This window comes from Arvicanthis niloticus, chromosome X, assembly GCF_011762505.2.
Source record: "Arvicanthis niloticus isolate mArvNil1 chromosome X, mArvNil1.pat.X, whole genome shotgun sequence".
NCBI lineage: Eukaryota > Metazoa > Chordata > Mammalia > Rodentia > Muridae > Arvicanthis > Arvicanthis niloticus.
The window spans coordinates 55,836,708-55,853,947 of NC_047679.1; the positions used below are offsets into that span (position 1 = coordinate 55,836,708).

General features: G+C 42.7%; 1 protein-coding gene across 2 annotated transcripts in view; it reads right to left on the bottom strand.

Moving 5' to 3' along the window:
• Positions 1-3,065: 3,065 nt before the first annotated feature.
• Hdac8 (histone deacetylase 8) overlaps positions 3,066-17,240 on the bottom strand; it is a 201,334-nt gene continuing 187,159 nt past the window's right edge. For both annotated transcript variants that reach the window (XM_034486387.2, XM_034486386.2), the window contains one exon: positions 3,066-3,601. In XM_034486387.2, coding sequence (XP_034342278.1) covers positions 3,593-3,601 — 9 coding nt within the window. In that variant the 3' untranslated portion in view covers positions 3,066-3,592. The remainder of the gene's footprint in view (positions 3,602-17,240) is intronic.

Consider the following 17,240-nt stretch of genomic DNA (forward strand, 5'->3'; position numbering starts at 1 on the left):
ACCACACAGTTTTTAAGGCTCTTTTCAGATGCCCCTATCTTTGATAAGTCAGTAGCCCCTCACAAGAGCCCATGAAGTACAGAAAGCGTTTGCCCTGCTTTCTATGTAAGGAAACATACTCAGCAAGGCCAAGCACCTTGCTAAAAAGCACATGACTAATTTGTCTGTTTATCGTAGGGTGAGGGCCTAGGAGTAGTGTGTGACTTGATCCAGCTTGGACTTTGTAAGTAAGAAGAAAATCTTTTGCTCCAAAGTCACACAGTTTTAAGAATATTCTAACCTGGACCTCCGAGATCTCTCAGACACTGAGCCACTAACCAGGCAGCATACACCAGCTGATATGAGGCCCCTAAACATATATACAGCAGAATCCAGACTGCCTGGTCTGGATTCAGTTAGAGGAGATGCACCTAACCCTGAAAAGACTTGAGACCTCCAGGGAGCGTGGAGGTCTGGTTGGGTGGGGGTGGGATGGGGTATCCTCTTGAGAGGGGGGTCTGGGGGAGGAAGTGTGGGATGTGGAACAGTTGGCGGGGGTACTGGGAGGGGGATAAAGTCAGCACTGTTAAAAAAAGATTAATGAATAAATTTAATAAAAAAGAACATTCTAGTGGCACTAGTGTGGGGCTATGGAAAAAGGGAGTTTGCAGTTCTAGCTAGGGTTGTTCTCTCCCACCCACTCCTGGGTAAACTACTTCAGTTTGTAGATTCAGTTTACTCATCTCTGAAGTGGGTATGATAATACCTATCCAGCAGGAAGGATAATGGCATACTTTAAGTTGAAATGACCTAAATAAAGGGGTGCATCTAATGTTTGCCTCATGGTTGTCATCAGAGTCACTGGGCTTGAACTTAGTGGACAGCAACCTTTGACTAAAGGGAAGGCAAGCTCACACCAGTATCCATTTACCTCACCCTGGAGCCCATTTCTCCTGGGGCTGTGCTCAGAGTCTCCTGGGCAGTAGGAACAGCCCTGAGGCTGAGCCCAGTTCTGCACAGTGGGAGGCTCCAACTGTCTCTGATCTTTATCGCAGAGGAGAGATAACGACCATTTACAGTCTCCAGAATTCTGACAACTTCACACACAGACACAATGCATTTTGGTCACAGTCACCCCCATTATGCTTTTACTCCCCATCTCCTCCAGCTGAACCCCTTCTCCTAAACAACATTCTTTTGTGACTGTGTTTAATTAGTATTGCTTAACTAAGCCACTCATTTTTAGCTAACTTTATTTGTGGGACTAAGGGTAGAGCCTAGGGCCTCATGGATAGTAGGCAGACAGGCAGACAGGCAGACAGGCAGACAGGCAGACAGGCAGACAGGCAGGCATTGCATACTGAGCTATATACCCCAGCCTATTTTCCATTGTGAAAATAAAATGTGATTCACTAGAGGAAATCTGAAAAAAAAAAAATCTCCAAAAGCAAAACAAAGCACCTTATAATTTTCTGGTCCACCGAAGTCCATATGAGTTCCTGAGTTCCTGTTTGGTTCCTTACCTTGTTGCTGTTACTGCCTTTATAACTCTGGACAGAGCCGTTTTTTACCCTGCTGTGTTGGTTGTGTTTGTGGATGCTGGCTCTGCCTTTGGGTATTTCAATTTTACTTGGTTAATTTTTAAAAAGTGATCCCTGCCTTTGCTCTTTTTTTTTTGCCCACTGGTTTTCTCTTCCCTCTCCCTTATCCTCTCTTGTCTCTCTTCCTCTATTTTTGAAGTGCTAAGGGACAGAATCCAGGGCCGTGTGCATGCTGGGCAAGTATCCTGCCACCAAACTGCACTCCAGGCCAGCATATCCTATAGGAATGCAATGAATGACAGTCTGGAGGCCCCTGCAGTGGTACCCTCTGAGGCTTAGCCCAAGGTCATCAGCTCAGTAACTTTTATGGATCCTGTTGGGCCAGAACTGAGGCAGAGGTAGTTCTCAGGCAGTGCCAGCTGGAGTGCCAGGAGAAGGGGTCCCATGCACTTCTGCCATTCTCTCCATATAGGGGGAATATCCTTGACCAGGACAGTTCTCACTTAAAGGGGCACAGGGCACTAGCTAGCTGTTGTTCTTACCAGGTGGCTGCCTCTCAGGACTGAGGCATTCATAGGGACTCTGGAGGTAGATGGAAAGGAATGGACTGGGAAACCGAAGTGGGATAAACAAACCTTTGAGAGGGCAAACCTTGGCACCTGCCCATTCAGCGAGTCCCTATTCTCCAATTCTTTGAAATCCTCATTCTTTTCAGCACAAGCCAAAGTGCCTTAAGCCTAGAGTGTATAATTAGAATAGTGGACATTTGAAGTGACTGGTACTTCTAGTCCACCAGACACTCTCACTGTTTAATAAAAGCATGGCTATTCCCAGCCCAGGACAGACCCAAGGCTTTCTCACTCCCTTCTGTGGAATGCTCTTGCTTGCCTGGGGGGGTGGGAAATTCAGGTTAACTGTCCTTTCAGATGGCTGCTGAGGGCCTGTTGGGCAAAGCTAGTTGCTTTCAATTCAGAAGTCCTCAGCTTTGTGCATATATTTGCTTTTTCTTCCCCTTGCCCCAGGCCAGGACTGGGCTGTGCCTGTGTCTCTTAGACTTGTCACAGTGGTTGAAAGAATTTAATAAACATTTGGTCAATCAGTTTATAAAATCCCAGCAAATGGTCGTCTTCCCCCTATTTTGCCATCTTTCCTGGTCATACCAGCCAACTGTCGTGTGTATCAACTGTCTACACTTGAGCTGGAAGTGTCCTGTTTACCCATGGAAATGCCCTTTGAGGCCTGGCCTTCTGACCCATGAATCCTTGACAGAGCAAGCTCCTCCTCAGAATGCAACAGGCCCCTTTTAATGGATGCAAAGCCTATAACTCTGCACCTTCTTTTTCATGGATGGGCCCCAGCACACAGAGCTTGTCATCTGGGTTGGGGATACACTAGTTCCCCAGGAAGGTCCGAATTTTAAGATGAGAGTCCGAGGCTATCCAGGGCAGACAATGGGAACAAGAGGGCCATTTCCAACCTTTGGTGGCAGAACAAATTCAGAACTGTGTGTGCTGTCAGTGGCAGTAACAGAATGGTGGGATGAGCTAGATTTTCAAAAAATTTTATTAAGAACAACTTGAGTGCATAGTACTAAAACAAAAGTGGTAGACTCCTCTTTACCTCCCAGTCTGCTGATACCCCTCCCTCCCCCACGGGTCTCTATCTAAGTGGCCTTGAGGTCCAAACGTGCCTGTCTGCTGCCCGCCCTACCCAACCCCACTCTCCTGCAGCTCCTGACTTGTCCTCTTTATGAAGATAAAATTCTTCCCCCAATTTGCTTAAAAATAATTTTGGAACATTAAAAACCTGCATTTGTGTTTTAAAATAAACACGTTAAACACTGGCTATCTTCCTCTTCCCCCTAGGCCTGACTCTGGGGTGCCTGCCTCCTCACTCCAGGAGGCCAGCTGCCACTTGGTGCCCCTTGGAAATTTTCAGGAAGTAATTTCTTCCAAATTTCCCCTGCAGTCACAAATTCCACAAACTGCTTGCATCAACACACTGTCTTCATTATAGGCGCTGCTGCCCAGCTCTGGAAACCTGATCTCTTTTTGTCAACTAGACCACATGCTTCAGATTCCCTGCAAACAGGAGAGAAAACACAATTCAGATTCAGGTAACGTGTATGAATTACATATCTCAATAGAGCTGTGAAGAGGAAAATAAGCATTTACATTTTGGGCCAGTTCCCCTGCTGAGAATGAGAATGTGGTGACCCTTTTTATGGGAATAAGCCCTAAATGATGAGGGACAAAGGGCTTAGATATCCCTGTATTATGCAGCTTAGCAAGGATTTTGACCACCAGTGCAGTGGACTGCTGATACTGGGTGGGTCTAGGCCAAGCCAGAAGAACCACACAGCTGATCCCAGCTCCACTACCAGTCAAGAGTTATGAATAAAACACATGGTTTTTAGACACACGCAGACATGCACGCACACACACGCACGCTTATTATACAATACTCATGTGTATACCCTGGTAACACTTTTTAGGGTTCACAGTTAGCTGCATCAAATCTTCCTTTAAACCCCAACCTTTCTGTTCCTCTTAGCAAGGTACAGCCCTTCTGGCACTTTCTCTTGTAGGTACCTGTGTCCTATGGAGTAAGAGCCCCAGAGTTCTGTTGGGAAAGCACTACACAGGACCAGGCTTTAAAAGGGGTCAGTTCCTTCACTTGGTCCCTGGTCAGTCTTCTGTCTGCTCCATTTCCTTGGGTGGAAACATCAGAGTCCAAGCTCCACTGCCTGACTGTCCTCTAGAGCAGGATACTGTTGTATTTTAAGTTCCAACATCTAGCATGGAGCCTCCCACTAGCAGGTATACAGTAGATGGAACATGATGGACAAGTGGAAGAGGAAGCAAAGGAGGAGGTGATCAGGACAGAACACTTGTTAGTCTATTTTAAATTAAAAGAAAAATCTTATTTAGTTTTTGGTGCTGGGAATCAAATCCTGATCCTTGTGCATGCTAGGAAAGTATTCTACAATTGAGTCCTACTTCTGTAATTTTAAAATTAATCTATAGTAAAACTGACTGTTTTATGCACAGACCTGATTCTTCTACACACACACACACACACACACACACGTATGTTCATGACACAGAAGAGTTTTCTAATCCCCCAAGCCTTTTGCAGTTGTATCCTCTGGCTCACCTGGCAGCTACTGATCTGTTGTTTGTCACTACAGTGTTGTCTTTTCAAGAATGCTATATAAATGGAATCAAGCAGTGCAGAGCTGTAGGAAGCTGCAAATCACAGCAACAAAACCCAGGTTGGTGCCGGCCCTTGTGGCCTTTAGCAGGTTTTTCCAATTAGCATTTTGTATGATTGGTGTTCATATCAAAACTAGGAAGTCGACATTGGCATTGTTCACAGATATTATTTGTATTTCACAAGTCTGACATGTACTTGTGTGTTAATAAGTATCCGGCTCTATACAATTTTGTCACAAGTGTAGATTTATGTAATCTTTATTCCAGTTGTGAAAAAATAATCACTCCCACCCCGCCTTCACCTTCTCTAGGATCTGACAACCATTAATGTTTTTCATCTCTAAAACAGGTTCACATCCAGAATGTTATATACGTGGACTATTCCAGTCCGTAAATGTTTGTGACTGGCATTTTTTTCAGTGTACTGCTCTTTAAGATCTATCCAAAAGAGGGAGAGAGAAGGTGATGAGGGTGAATACAATCAGTGTATATGATACACATGTATGAAAATGCCAGTGGAACACATTATTTTCTATAATTAATATACATTGATAAATGTAAAAAAACCCATCCAAGTTGCTGAATGCATGAAATACCTGTGCATGTGGCACGGTCTATCTAACCAATACCCACAAAAGGACAACCGAGCTTTTGGTTATTATGAATAAGGCTCCTATGAACATACACATATGGGGTTTTGTGTGACCACAATATATGTTTAGTTCTTATAAGAAACTGCTGAAGTGTTTTTCAGAGTCTCTGTGGCATTTACACTCTTACCAGGGATGTGGTAGGAGGCTGGTTTCCCCACATCCTTGCCAGTGCTCAGCTCACCTATTCTGGTGGGAACATAGTGATATCTTGTGGTGATCTCACTTTGACCTAATAGCTAATGATGTTAAACATCTTTTATGCGCTAAATTTGCTATCTGTATATTCTTTATGCCTTATGCCCATTTTTTTATTTGTATTTTTTTCTACTGTTGAGTTTGGAGAGCTCTTTCTATGTTTTAGATACAAATCTGTTGTTGGGTCTATGATTTGCAAATATTTTATCTTAGTACATTTGTTATCTCTTCATTCTACTAACAAGTCTTTTGCAAAGCAAAAGTTAATTTTGATGAGGCCAAATTTAGCAGGTTTTTTTTCATCTATTTTGGATTATGTTTTTAGGGTTTGAAACAAACTCAACATGCTTCTTGGCCCATGCCTGATTCTTCATGCCTTGGTTCATGCCCTTGTATGTCTTATGGGTTCCCACATTTAACTTCAAGATGTCTCTGTGTTCAGTCTTTCTCTTGGCACTGTCTTAACCTTTGTCACATCTCTTACTCGGGTCACTGCCTCAGCCTCTTCAATGGGTGCTTTTGATTGTAGGAATGCTTCTTGGTCACTGCCAACTGTGGTCACACTCTTTTCTGAGCCAAGAAGTTTCAGTATCCCCTGACCATCTGGAAGTAAAGCCTAAAGCCTTCTCCTAGACAGGCCCCTGCTGAGGGCAGCCCACAGGCTGATGTCCTGAAGCAAGGATCATCTGTAAGCACGGCCAGTGCTTGGGGAAGAAATGAATATGTGAAAGAATAAGACTCTGTGTCATTATGACTTAGCAACATATGACCACAGAGAGGAAAGGTGGGTGCTGGATTCTATTACGCCTGGCATACTCTATAGTTACATTTGGAGGCAATTAAGTGAAACAACAGGAATAATTTCCACCAAAAGTTGATGATGAGCAATGTTGAATCTGGGTAACCATAAACATGTAAACTTAAATAATACCCATTGTCTGTCTCCTGATGTCCAGCTTTTCTAGCAGTGGGTGGTAGCCTGAGAAAATTCTAAAGGCCAACACAGTCTGAGGCTTGGGAGACAGTGCAAGAGAAAGGAGCAAACAGAACTTAGGGACATCTTGTGGTTAGCCTTCGGGTCAGTGGGGGCCAACATAAATGCCAAGAGAGCAAAAGAATCAACTGCATGTGAGTAAAATCCAACTAGGGCAAGACACGGAGCTTCTGCTTCTTTTACCATTTTACCACCATGAATCAGCTAGCTTCCCACTAGCTGTGGTAGTGCACACCTTTCACCCCAACACTTGGGGTCAGAGGCAAGCAGATCTCCCCATCTGAGGCAAGTCTAGTCTACATAGTGAGTTCCACAGCAACTAGCAATACATAGACCATATTTCTTAATTTCCTTTTTATTCAATTACTATAAAAGATGTCTAAAGCAGTGAGAATGGAAAGCCATGTTTGACCTAGAGTAAAATGTATAGAGCGTGTGGCAAACAGGATGCACATGTTTGCCAAATGGATCTAGCCATTCATCACTAGGCAAGCATATAGGCCCTGCATGTGTCTATATTTTTCATTTCCCAAATGAAGTACAAAAATATACATTTGAATGTAAAGTTTCCAGTATTAAATGTGGGAGAGTGAAAAGTTTAAAGAATATGAATAGGCAAATCACTTTTGGAAGCAAAATGTAGCTTGTGGCCTCTCTATAATTTCTAGTTTACATACAGGACACTCCATTTTCTTCTCAACATTCTGGTTTGGGCAATTAATCGTACCAAGACTTCACTTTTTTTTTTTTTTTTTTTTTTTTGGTTTTTTGAGACAGGGTTTCTCTGTGTAGCCCTGGCTATCCTGGAACTCACTCTGTAGACCAGGCTGGCCTCGAACTCAGAAATCCACCTGCCTCTGCCTCCCAAAGGACTTCACTTCTGATATGCAAGACCTTCTGAACCAGGACTCAGGAAGCCTGGGTTCTTGGAATTCACTGGTTGACTCCTTTTGCTTTTCAGAGACAACGACTTGATATGTAGCCCAGATTGGCCTCAAACTGGTGATACTCCTACCTCAGACTCTAGGGATTACAGAATGTACTGCCACTGATGGACTCATTTCCTTATCCAGTTTTTCAAGTAACATTTATGTAGTGGCTCCATTGTGCTATATGCCTTGCTAGGTGCCAGTGAATGTTTACCTTAGTCTTTCTTTTTTCAATTAATAGACTTAGAACAATTTCAGGTTTGCAGAAAGGCTGAGCAGGAAGTGCCCAACCAATGCAAGATGTTTAGAAGAAGAAAGGAATATATTAGTCTTCTGTACTTTCTGATAACACAGTTGATCCACTCACCTACTGAAAGTCATCTTGGTTACTTCCATGTTTGGATAATTACAAATAAAGCTGCTATAAACATTCATGTGCAAGTTTTTGTATAGACATGAGTTTTAACTTATTTGGGTAGATGCTAAGGAAAGCAACTGCAGGATCTTACAGTAAATAATACTGCTTAGCTTTGGAACAAACTGGTAAACTATCTTCCCAAATGGCTACACAATTTTCTGTTCCCACCAACAAAGACTAAGAGTTCCCATTACTCCATGTCCCCACCAGTACTTGGTGTTGGAAGCATCTGTTCTGGTAGAGGTGTAGTGCTATCCTGTTGCTTTAATTTGCAATTTCTTTGTGGCATATAATGTTGAACATCTATCCATATACTCTCTTGCCACTTGCATATCTTTCATGAGCTCTTTTCACATCCTTTGACATTCCCAAGTTGGGTTCTTTATTTTCTTATTGTTGAGCTAATTCTTCATAGAGCATAGATATCTCTCCAGTCTGAGACATTTCTTCTATGATTATTTAGTCTTTTAAACACACACACACACACACACACACACACACACACACACACACACACACAAACAGACACACACACACACACGTGTTGTTGAAAAGAGCTTTCTCAGAAGGGGAACTGTTCTGCATCTGTGCCACTCAATGAGGAGTGAGCACTTAGGATATAAAACAGACCCCTGGTCCTTTTGTCTTTCTGTCACTGTGCTGAACAGGGGGGCTTACTTCTTCCTTTGTTTACAATTTTCCTCTTTAATCTGCTATCAAGTCCCATGGATTCTAATTCCAAAACAGACGAGAAATCCATGCTCCTCCTCCCCACCCACTACCGGCACGTCTCTGAATCACTACTGTTCTTTGCATGCAACACTCTCATGGCTTGGAGGCTGGCTCCTTGAATCTTTCCTAGTCCCTTATACTCAACTATGTATCAGGCGGGGCATGCTGTTAGTGCTCAGGTCAGACCTCATCCTCCCCCCCCCCCATCATCAGAGGATTTACTCATACCTAGAATCAAATCCCTGATTCTTGCCTTTCCTGTTCCCTCACTTCTAGCCACATGGGCTTATTTGTGCGGTTTGAACATGAGTCTCTTTTCCCTTGTGTGGTGTCCCTTTCCTACAGACTTGCCATTCATTCTTCCCTGGATGACTCTGTCCTTGGATAGTATAATTTTTGACTCATTTTATCACTTCTGTCACCTTGAGTCTACAGGCTTCAACTCCAAAGTCACCTCTGAGAATTCTTAGGAACTCCCAAGTTAAGTAGGCAGCCCAGTCACTTTTCTGCACTGTGGTCCTTTAGTACTTTCATTGATGCACTCAGCACACTAGAAACATCTGGGCTTCTTTACTTCCTGCTAGCCTGTCTCCCCTCACAGGCTCTGTGAAGGTGGGAGCTATGTCCATTATTCTTACTGCTCTGTTGTCAGCATCCCTTACAGAGCCTGGCACACAACAGGGCTCAAGACCCAGCCACTAAAGGAATCAATGCCTGCAGAGGTACAGGACAGCTGACTGAGTACTTACTTGCTTAACTAGGGAGTGGAAACGTGGTCCATTTCTCAAGGCAAGCTAATACATGCCAATAAATGGAGAGGACTTTGGCTTGGGTGGCAAATGAGATTTTAGTCCTCCCCCTTTTAAATTATATATTAATTGTACAAAAATGGGTTTCATTGTGATACTTTTTGGGGGGCAGGGACAGGTCCTTTTACTTTGTAGTCATGGAACTTACTATGTAGATCAGGCTGGCCCTGAGGTCCCAAAGACCCACCTGTTTCTGCCTCCCAGTGCTGGCACTAAAGGTATGCCCCATTCCTCCCAGCTTCATTGTGACATGTTCACATATGAATATAGTGTACTGTGATTGTATTCACTCTCGTTACCCTTTTCTGTTCCCTCCTGCAATGAATGAATTCTGAAGACAGTGTCATAGCAGGTTGGAGGAATGCCAAAGTGACCCTGGAAGCCCTAGACACGGAATGGCTCCTCAGAGAAATGGAAAAGTGAATTAGGATTGTTTTCTCCAGCTATAGCCAGATGAGCAGTCCTTTCAGGAACGCCGCCCGCTCTACCTACTTAACATCTCTTACTCTGAGGCAGGGTTAAACTTGTGTTCCTCCCACTTTAGCCCTCTCCCATGCTGGGGTGCCCTGTAGGCACCACCACATGCAGCTCTCCAGTTAACCTGTCTACCAATAGCCATCTAGTAGTTTTCTGTATCTCCATTCATTTTTAAAACTTCAATAGCCATTGTGATGCTATCTATTCTAAGAGGGCAACAAAAGTAAAACCATAGAAACAGACTTGCTGTATGTATTACATTTTGGACATATATTAAGAGACGATTACAAAAAAAATGTCTTGGCACTCATCTCTCCTATAGAGGAGTACACCGCACCTGTGAGAAATAATCATACACATGGTTCCTGAGGAGTTGCGATCCAGGCTGTTCTGCAGCCATCGGGAATCTCCTATCCTTCCCCACAGGGCTCCCTCAGGCCCCTGGGGTACTCTGCTCTGTGCTCAGTTTCAGGGACACAGAGAGAAGAACAAGGCACATTTCTTGCCTTTTCAAAGCTTTTGGTGCAGTAAGGAAGACATGTGTAAGATAACATTTGTGTAAGACAACAACACACCTAGGTAGGACATCCATGCAGCAGGGCTACACAATACCTGTAGGTGTAGTGCTAAAGGCAGAAGGGGGACAGAAGGCCTCATAGTACATGACATCTTGAAGGGGAAAATGTTGCAGGAATCGGGGATATAGTACTGAGTATAAAGACAGCCACAAGGTTTTTGTGGCCAGAAGTCAGGATGAAGGGCAGGGAGGACTGAGGTGGCTGTGATTTCGGTGAGAGGGGAGCTTGTATGATCTAGAATGAGTGCTCTAGTAGCTGACAGCTGTGAGGGTCTCTGTTTTAACTGGGGTCAATGACAGTCCGACTGTTCTTTCTTTTAAAATTAAAAGAAAATTATTTATTACTTCTGAGTCACCTCTCCAGCCCTCTTCTGATGGGGCATCACTCTGGAGCCCAAGATGGCCTGGTCTACACTGAGTATTGAGACTGGCCTTGAATTTGCATAATCGTCTTGTCTCAGCCTCCTGAGTGCTGGGATGAGAGCCACCACACCTGGCTCGGTCCAGAGGAATTCTATCCAGCTTTGGGCATGTTGCTGACATAGATGGCTGATTTAATTTTTAGCTGGTGATTGCCAACTGTATTGCTTGCTTCAGAATGTCAATCTTTTCTGTCTTCAAAAAGCCTTTCAATGACAATTCTGAAGAGCCACCAATTACCATTTATCTTCCTCTCACCTGAATTAGAACCTGGGGTTGTGGATTAATCCCACCAGGCTTCTGGCACTTCCAGGCTATCAGCACTTAAAACACATTACCCTGTGACTTAGGGTGCTCTGTTCAGCTTGTAAGGCACCGCTGCAGGCTCAAATGGAATCAAAGCAATTTCTAAAATAGCCTATGATTCATTTTTTCTCCCCTCCTGTGCCTAAATCTGCTGGCTCCTTGTGGAGGGATGGGCATAAGTAAGTGTAGAGGTGACATCACAGGAGTGGGCTGTGTGCCTGCCAGGCCGCCAGTGGAGTGGGCCATAGCAGTTGTCAATCTTTTGGGCTGGGTGATCGCCTCCAGGCATTTGGGAGTCACAGCTCTCCAGCTCTTTTTGTCAGTGTTCCTGCTCCACATTGCTTTTTCAGACAAAAACTCTGTGCTGGGAAACCAAGGATAATGGGAATAACAGAGGCAGGGAGACTAATTCAGCTTTACATCTGTATAATGCTTTAGAGTTTCAAAATGATTTGCTCCACCCAAACACCAGTGGGAAATGGAAGCTGAGAACTTCAGCTTGAACTAGAGACAAACCCTTGTTGTTTTGTACAAAATGTTAATATATACTACTTATTTCAAGGCATATCTCAGTTAGGTCTTGTATATCACTAGAAGGTCTGAGACTACCTTCACCATCTTGGTGCCTCCTAGAAGATAGATTCAAGGGGACAGAAAGGTCTGGCAGGCACAGTCTCTTATCCGTGCCATCCTGTGCAGCCCAGCAAGTAGTGCCAGTCTCAGCACTGCCAGCTCCTTTTGTACACCCTGTTTTACAATCCCAAGACCTCTACTATAGCCAAAGACACGGTCACAACTATGGAGCCCTGAAGATAGGGTGTGTCATGAACATCTGGAAGTCCCACCTACTGCCAGAGTAGCTCAAAGGCCTATAAAGGAAAATCTACAATTCAGGTCCCATCAGTCAATGCTGTGGCTCTTGAAGGGAAGGGCCACTGAGCTACGAACAGCTGAGGAGTGGGGTAGAGGGATTCTTTTCTTGGAGGAGCCATAAAAATAGTTTCCAAGCAGTCTCATGTTTACTCTGTGATCTTCCAGCACCTGGTCCCAGCAAGGCTTGCTGTCCCTGATACTCTACAGTCAGGTTCAACATGAGAAGTCTACCTCCATCTAGCTTTCCTGCCTTGGTCTTGCCTAGCATCAGAGCCAGCAAACTGGATGTCAAAGGGGTAGCATAGTCTTACTTGGTCCTCTCAATTTAAGATTATATTTCACTGTCACTGTTTTTGGGGGAGGGGCAAATGGCGCAAGCCACATACTCTCAGCAGTACTACAAGAGTGGCAGGTGTTCCTGCTGTTGTGTTCATAGCTGCCACCACCACTGTCACTGCCAAATGAAGTTACAGCATCCAGGGCAAGATCACACATGTGGTCAGTGTCATAAAAACGGCATCTTGGTAAACTAGGATGCTTATACTCAGGCAATTCTTTCTGATGGAGATCTTAGTGGAGTGTAAAAGTTACCACTTTGATGGCTGAATCAGTAAACTGTATGTGGCAAGTGACCGGCAGAATAGGCGGCTGCTGGTCACCACCTTCCAATGAGGCTTTCCAGAACTACTTGTGCTTGCAGAGTGTGTGTATGTGTGTGTATGTATGTGTGGGTGTGTGTAGGGGGCATGCGCTCATGTACGTGCATGCGCACACGTGTGAGAGAGTGGATTAAGGATCACCGCCTCAGTCTGTTTTAGAGGTGTGAATAAAAATCTTGGCTTGGGACGGCTTCCTCTCTGGTTGACTGATTTTTCAATTGATTTGTATTTATTAGCTAATGAAATTAAAGTTGTAAAAATGATAACAGAAACACAATAAATCTCTCCCACAACTGGCTGTTTCTGTGTCACTATGGTGCATTCCTCACTTTGATTACTTCAAAGTCTATTATTTTGTTCTCAATTATTCTGTTTTTCTGGCACTGGAGAAAATCAATTTGTTTTATTTTCTCTTATTCATGCACTCAATTATGCTCTTCGGGCACATTTAATCACTTTGATGTTTTCATTTTATGGCCCGTCTCTAGGCACTTCAGCTGCTCTGCTGCCAACAGGCAAGCAGGACTAATTTGCATGTCACAATAGACTTGAAATTCTAACTCAATTTAGAAATCTTTATGAAATCCCCCCTCCAAAATAATGCTTGAAGCTGCAAAGAGGCAGAAGGATGTGGGCAAACGAGGAGCCATGAAGATACTTTCCTTTCTCTAAAGGTTGTGACATTTTGGTGACTGTGGTGTGGGAATGTCACCATCCAGGTAAAGTGGAGGCGCGCATGCACATGCGCCCGTGTGTGTGTGTGTGTGTGTGTGTGTGTGTGTGTGTGTGTGTGGTGGGAATTGAGCCTGCTTACTTTGCAATCAAATGACCCTCAGTGCTGCTTCTGGACTCTGCACAGCTCTCAACCTCAGATGGTTAAAGAGCCTCTGTGTAGCCCAAAGGTTGTCAACAGTTAGACATTCCAGAGCCCCGAGAGGCTTACCTTATTTTCTCTAATACTTGCCTACCTTCCTTTTGCCCCTCAATCATTTTCGCACTAAGAGCTGAAGGAAGATGAGTGAGGTACCATTGCTTTAGGTATGGTTAGGAAAACAAACACAGAATGTTTAAACATATTGGGGCTGCTGCCTGCTCTTGAAAATTTTTTTTCATTTGTTTTGTGCAATAATCAGCTTCACCAGGCAGAAGAAAAAAGATGTATATTTTCTCTTCTAAGTTGGAGTACAATCCTTACCTTCCCAGGTGGAATACCAACCCCTGCCCCCACTTTCCCCTTATGTGGCCTTGTACAAAGTGACTAACCCCTGAAAGCCTTGGTTTCCTCGCTTATTAAATGGAACTAATAAATACTTCTGTTTTGTATCCTAAAAACTTTAATACTTCCAAGAGTTTTACCATATTTACACACAGAAACCTTTCTTATATAAACTTATTCTAAAGTTTCATCATAAGCAACAATATCTGTGAAATTCAAAAGTTTCAAGCTGGTGAGATGGCTCAGCAAGACAACCTGATTTTCATCTCCAGGACCCATAATGATGGGAAAAGAGAACTGAGTCCCCAAAGTTGTCCTTGGAACTCCACAATGCACTGTGATATGTGTACAGGTACACGTACGTACGTACACACACACACACACACACACACATTGAATAAAACATAGTAAAAGTTTTTAACTTCAAAGTTTCATGTGACATCTGTACTTCTAATATACATTAAAACATATACAATAAACATGAAAACCATTTCTTCCATGGGTCTTTAACCATGTTTTGCCTTTCACCTAGAATAGTCTTCACCCGGCTCTTGTAAAACTTCACTCACTTTATTAAAACTCTCAGATTCTCAAACATTATTTGCTCAGAAAGACTTTTACTGACTACTGTCTAAAATGGTGCTCTTCTGAATGAATCAGGAGTCAGCACTAAGTATTTGTTTATTCGTTCACAGCATATCTGTTTCAGTAGACTACAAGTTCTTTGATGGGCAAAGCCTTTATTTTTCCTAGCCCACATCTCTAGAGCCTAGGGCAGCTTTTGGCACAGATTAACACCTAATATATATTTACTGATGAATGAAAACTTGAAATAGGAAATTAGTGTAGCAATATCCTGCTCCTCTTTCACTTCTGTGGAATACCAAGTAGACCTACCCACTACTACATCAGTAGAGATCCTATGGGGAGCAGTGAAAAAAAAGACCAACTATAAAGTCAACTGGGGTGGTGCAGGTCTGTCTGTAACCCTGAGCACTGAAGAGGCAGAGGTAGAAAGGTTGTGAGTTAGGGGCCAGCCTGGGCTACATAGGGAGGCTCTGTTTTAAAAAACGTGCCCTTCCATCCCTGCCAAGGTGTAGTGTCAACGAAGGTCTAATGGGAACATGAGTTTGTATTCCTGCTTAGCAGCAATGAGGTGCTTCCCCTTTGTTCTCAAATTATTGACGCTGGTCCCTTATGGAACCCAGATGTTTTATTTGATTGACTTTTTTAGGGAACTAGACCTAAACATATTTCAGTAGAAGCTATTCCTTGGTGGCACAGGTCTGTAATCCTAGCAATGCTGTAGGCTGAGGCAGGGATTGTAAAATCAAGGCCTGCTTGGGCTACATAGGAAGTTCAAGATTAGTTTGGGCAATTTAACATGACCCTGTGATGGTTATTCTTGGTTGTTGACTTGACTATACCTGGAATTAACTAAAAGTCAAATGACTGAACACACATGTGAGGAATATATTTTTTAAATTAAATCATTTGAAATGGGAAGATCGCTTCTAATTTGGATCTTTTGAGGTAGGAAGATCCACTTTTAATCTGGACAACATCTTCTGCTATATAAATGATATAGAAGACAGAAGCTTGCTCTCTCTTTGCCTGGTTGGACTGAACTGTTAGATTCTTTGACTTTCCATTGGTTTCCATGGTTGTATTAGTTGGACCACAGCCTCTAAGTCATTCTAATAAATCTCCTTTATAAACATATGTGTGTATATATACATTAATATATATTTATATAATATATATTATTTATTATATATATACATGTATATATTCATTCTATAAGTTCTGTTCCTCTAGAGAACTCCTCTAACTAATAGAAATCCTATCTTAAAAAAAGAGTGAAAAGAAAGTCTGGTGGTGATCAATTGTATAACATGAAGCCTTAGCTTCAGCCTTTGGTGCCATATAAAATAATTAATGGTCCCCTTTTCATTTTTAGAAGGTTTTATTTTGCTTCTTTTAACATTTACCTGCACATTGTGTGTGTGTGTGTGTGTGTGTGTGTGTGTGTGTGTGTGTGTGTGTGTGTGTGTGTGTAGGCCAGAGGACAACTTTTGGGAGTCAATACTCTCCTTCTACAATGTAGGCCTGGGGAATTGAACTCAAATCATTGTCTTGATGGCATCTTGATGCCTACCCTCCGCCCCCCATCTGCCGCTTTTTCTTTTTTAAATACTGAGAGTTTCACCAAGCTACCCAGGCAAGCCTCAAACTGAGAATCCTTCTGCTTTAATATCTGGGATCAAAAGGGCGAGCCACCATGGTTGGCTCACATTTTCTTTCTTTTTTTCCTTCTGATTCAAATGACTGAATGGAGCTATATTTTTTACTTTAATTTTGTTTCCACATGTTAGTATAGAGAATATCATTAATTTTAAGTGTGTTTAATGACCTTGTTGAATATTTTTTCTGTTAATTTCTGTGGTGGTACTTGTTATTGCAACTAGGCTTCATGCATGCTGGACAGGCTCTCTGCTATGGAGTTTTATTCCTAGCTCCTGAACTAACTTTTTAGTTCTAGCTACTTTTTTCCTTTAAATTTTTGAACCTTTACTTTTCATAACAAAGTAGAGGCAATGTTTTTTTCCTTTCTGATATATATATATACACATATACATGCATTCATATATTTATATATTTTTTTAAAAAATTTCCTTTTCTTGCCTTATTGTACTGGCTGGCTAGGAATACCAGTACTATCTTGAATAAGAGTGGCAAGATTAGACATCCTTGCCTTGCTCTATAACTTAGAAGGGAAAACATCCTATTTCATCATTCAATATCATATAGCAGTACATTTTTATATATATGTAAATTTTGTTTGTTTTTGTTTTGTTTCTTAAACATTTTCTCCTGTCAAGTTGAGGCAGGGAAATATAAAGTAATAATGCCTGTAATCTAAACACCAATGAGAGGCAAGAGGACTACCACAAATTCCAGGTCAGTCTAAACTACGTGGAGAGTTCTAGGACAGCCAAGATTACATTGCAAGACCCTGTTTTGGGCTGGAGAGAAAGCTCAGTGTGTAAAAGCACTTACAACACACTCATGAGAACTCCAATCCAGATCCCCAGAATCTGCATACTACACATCTGTAATCCCAGGGCTCCCACTGGGATATGGGAAGCAGAGATGGAATCTCTGGAAACTCAGAGGCCATCTAGACTGGCATATGTGGCAGTGAACACCAGAGACCCTCTCTTAAACAAGTAGGAAGGCTAGGACC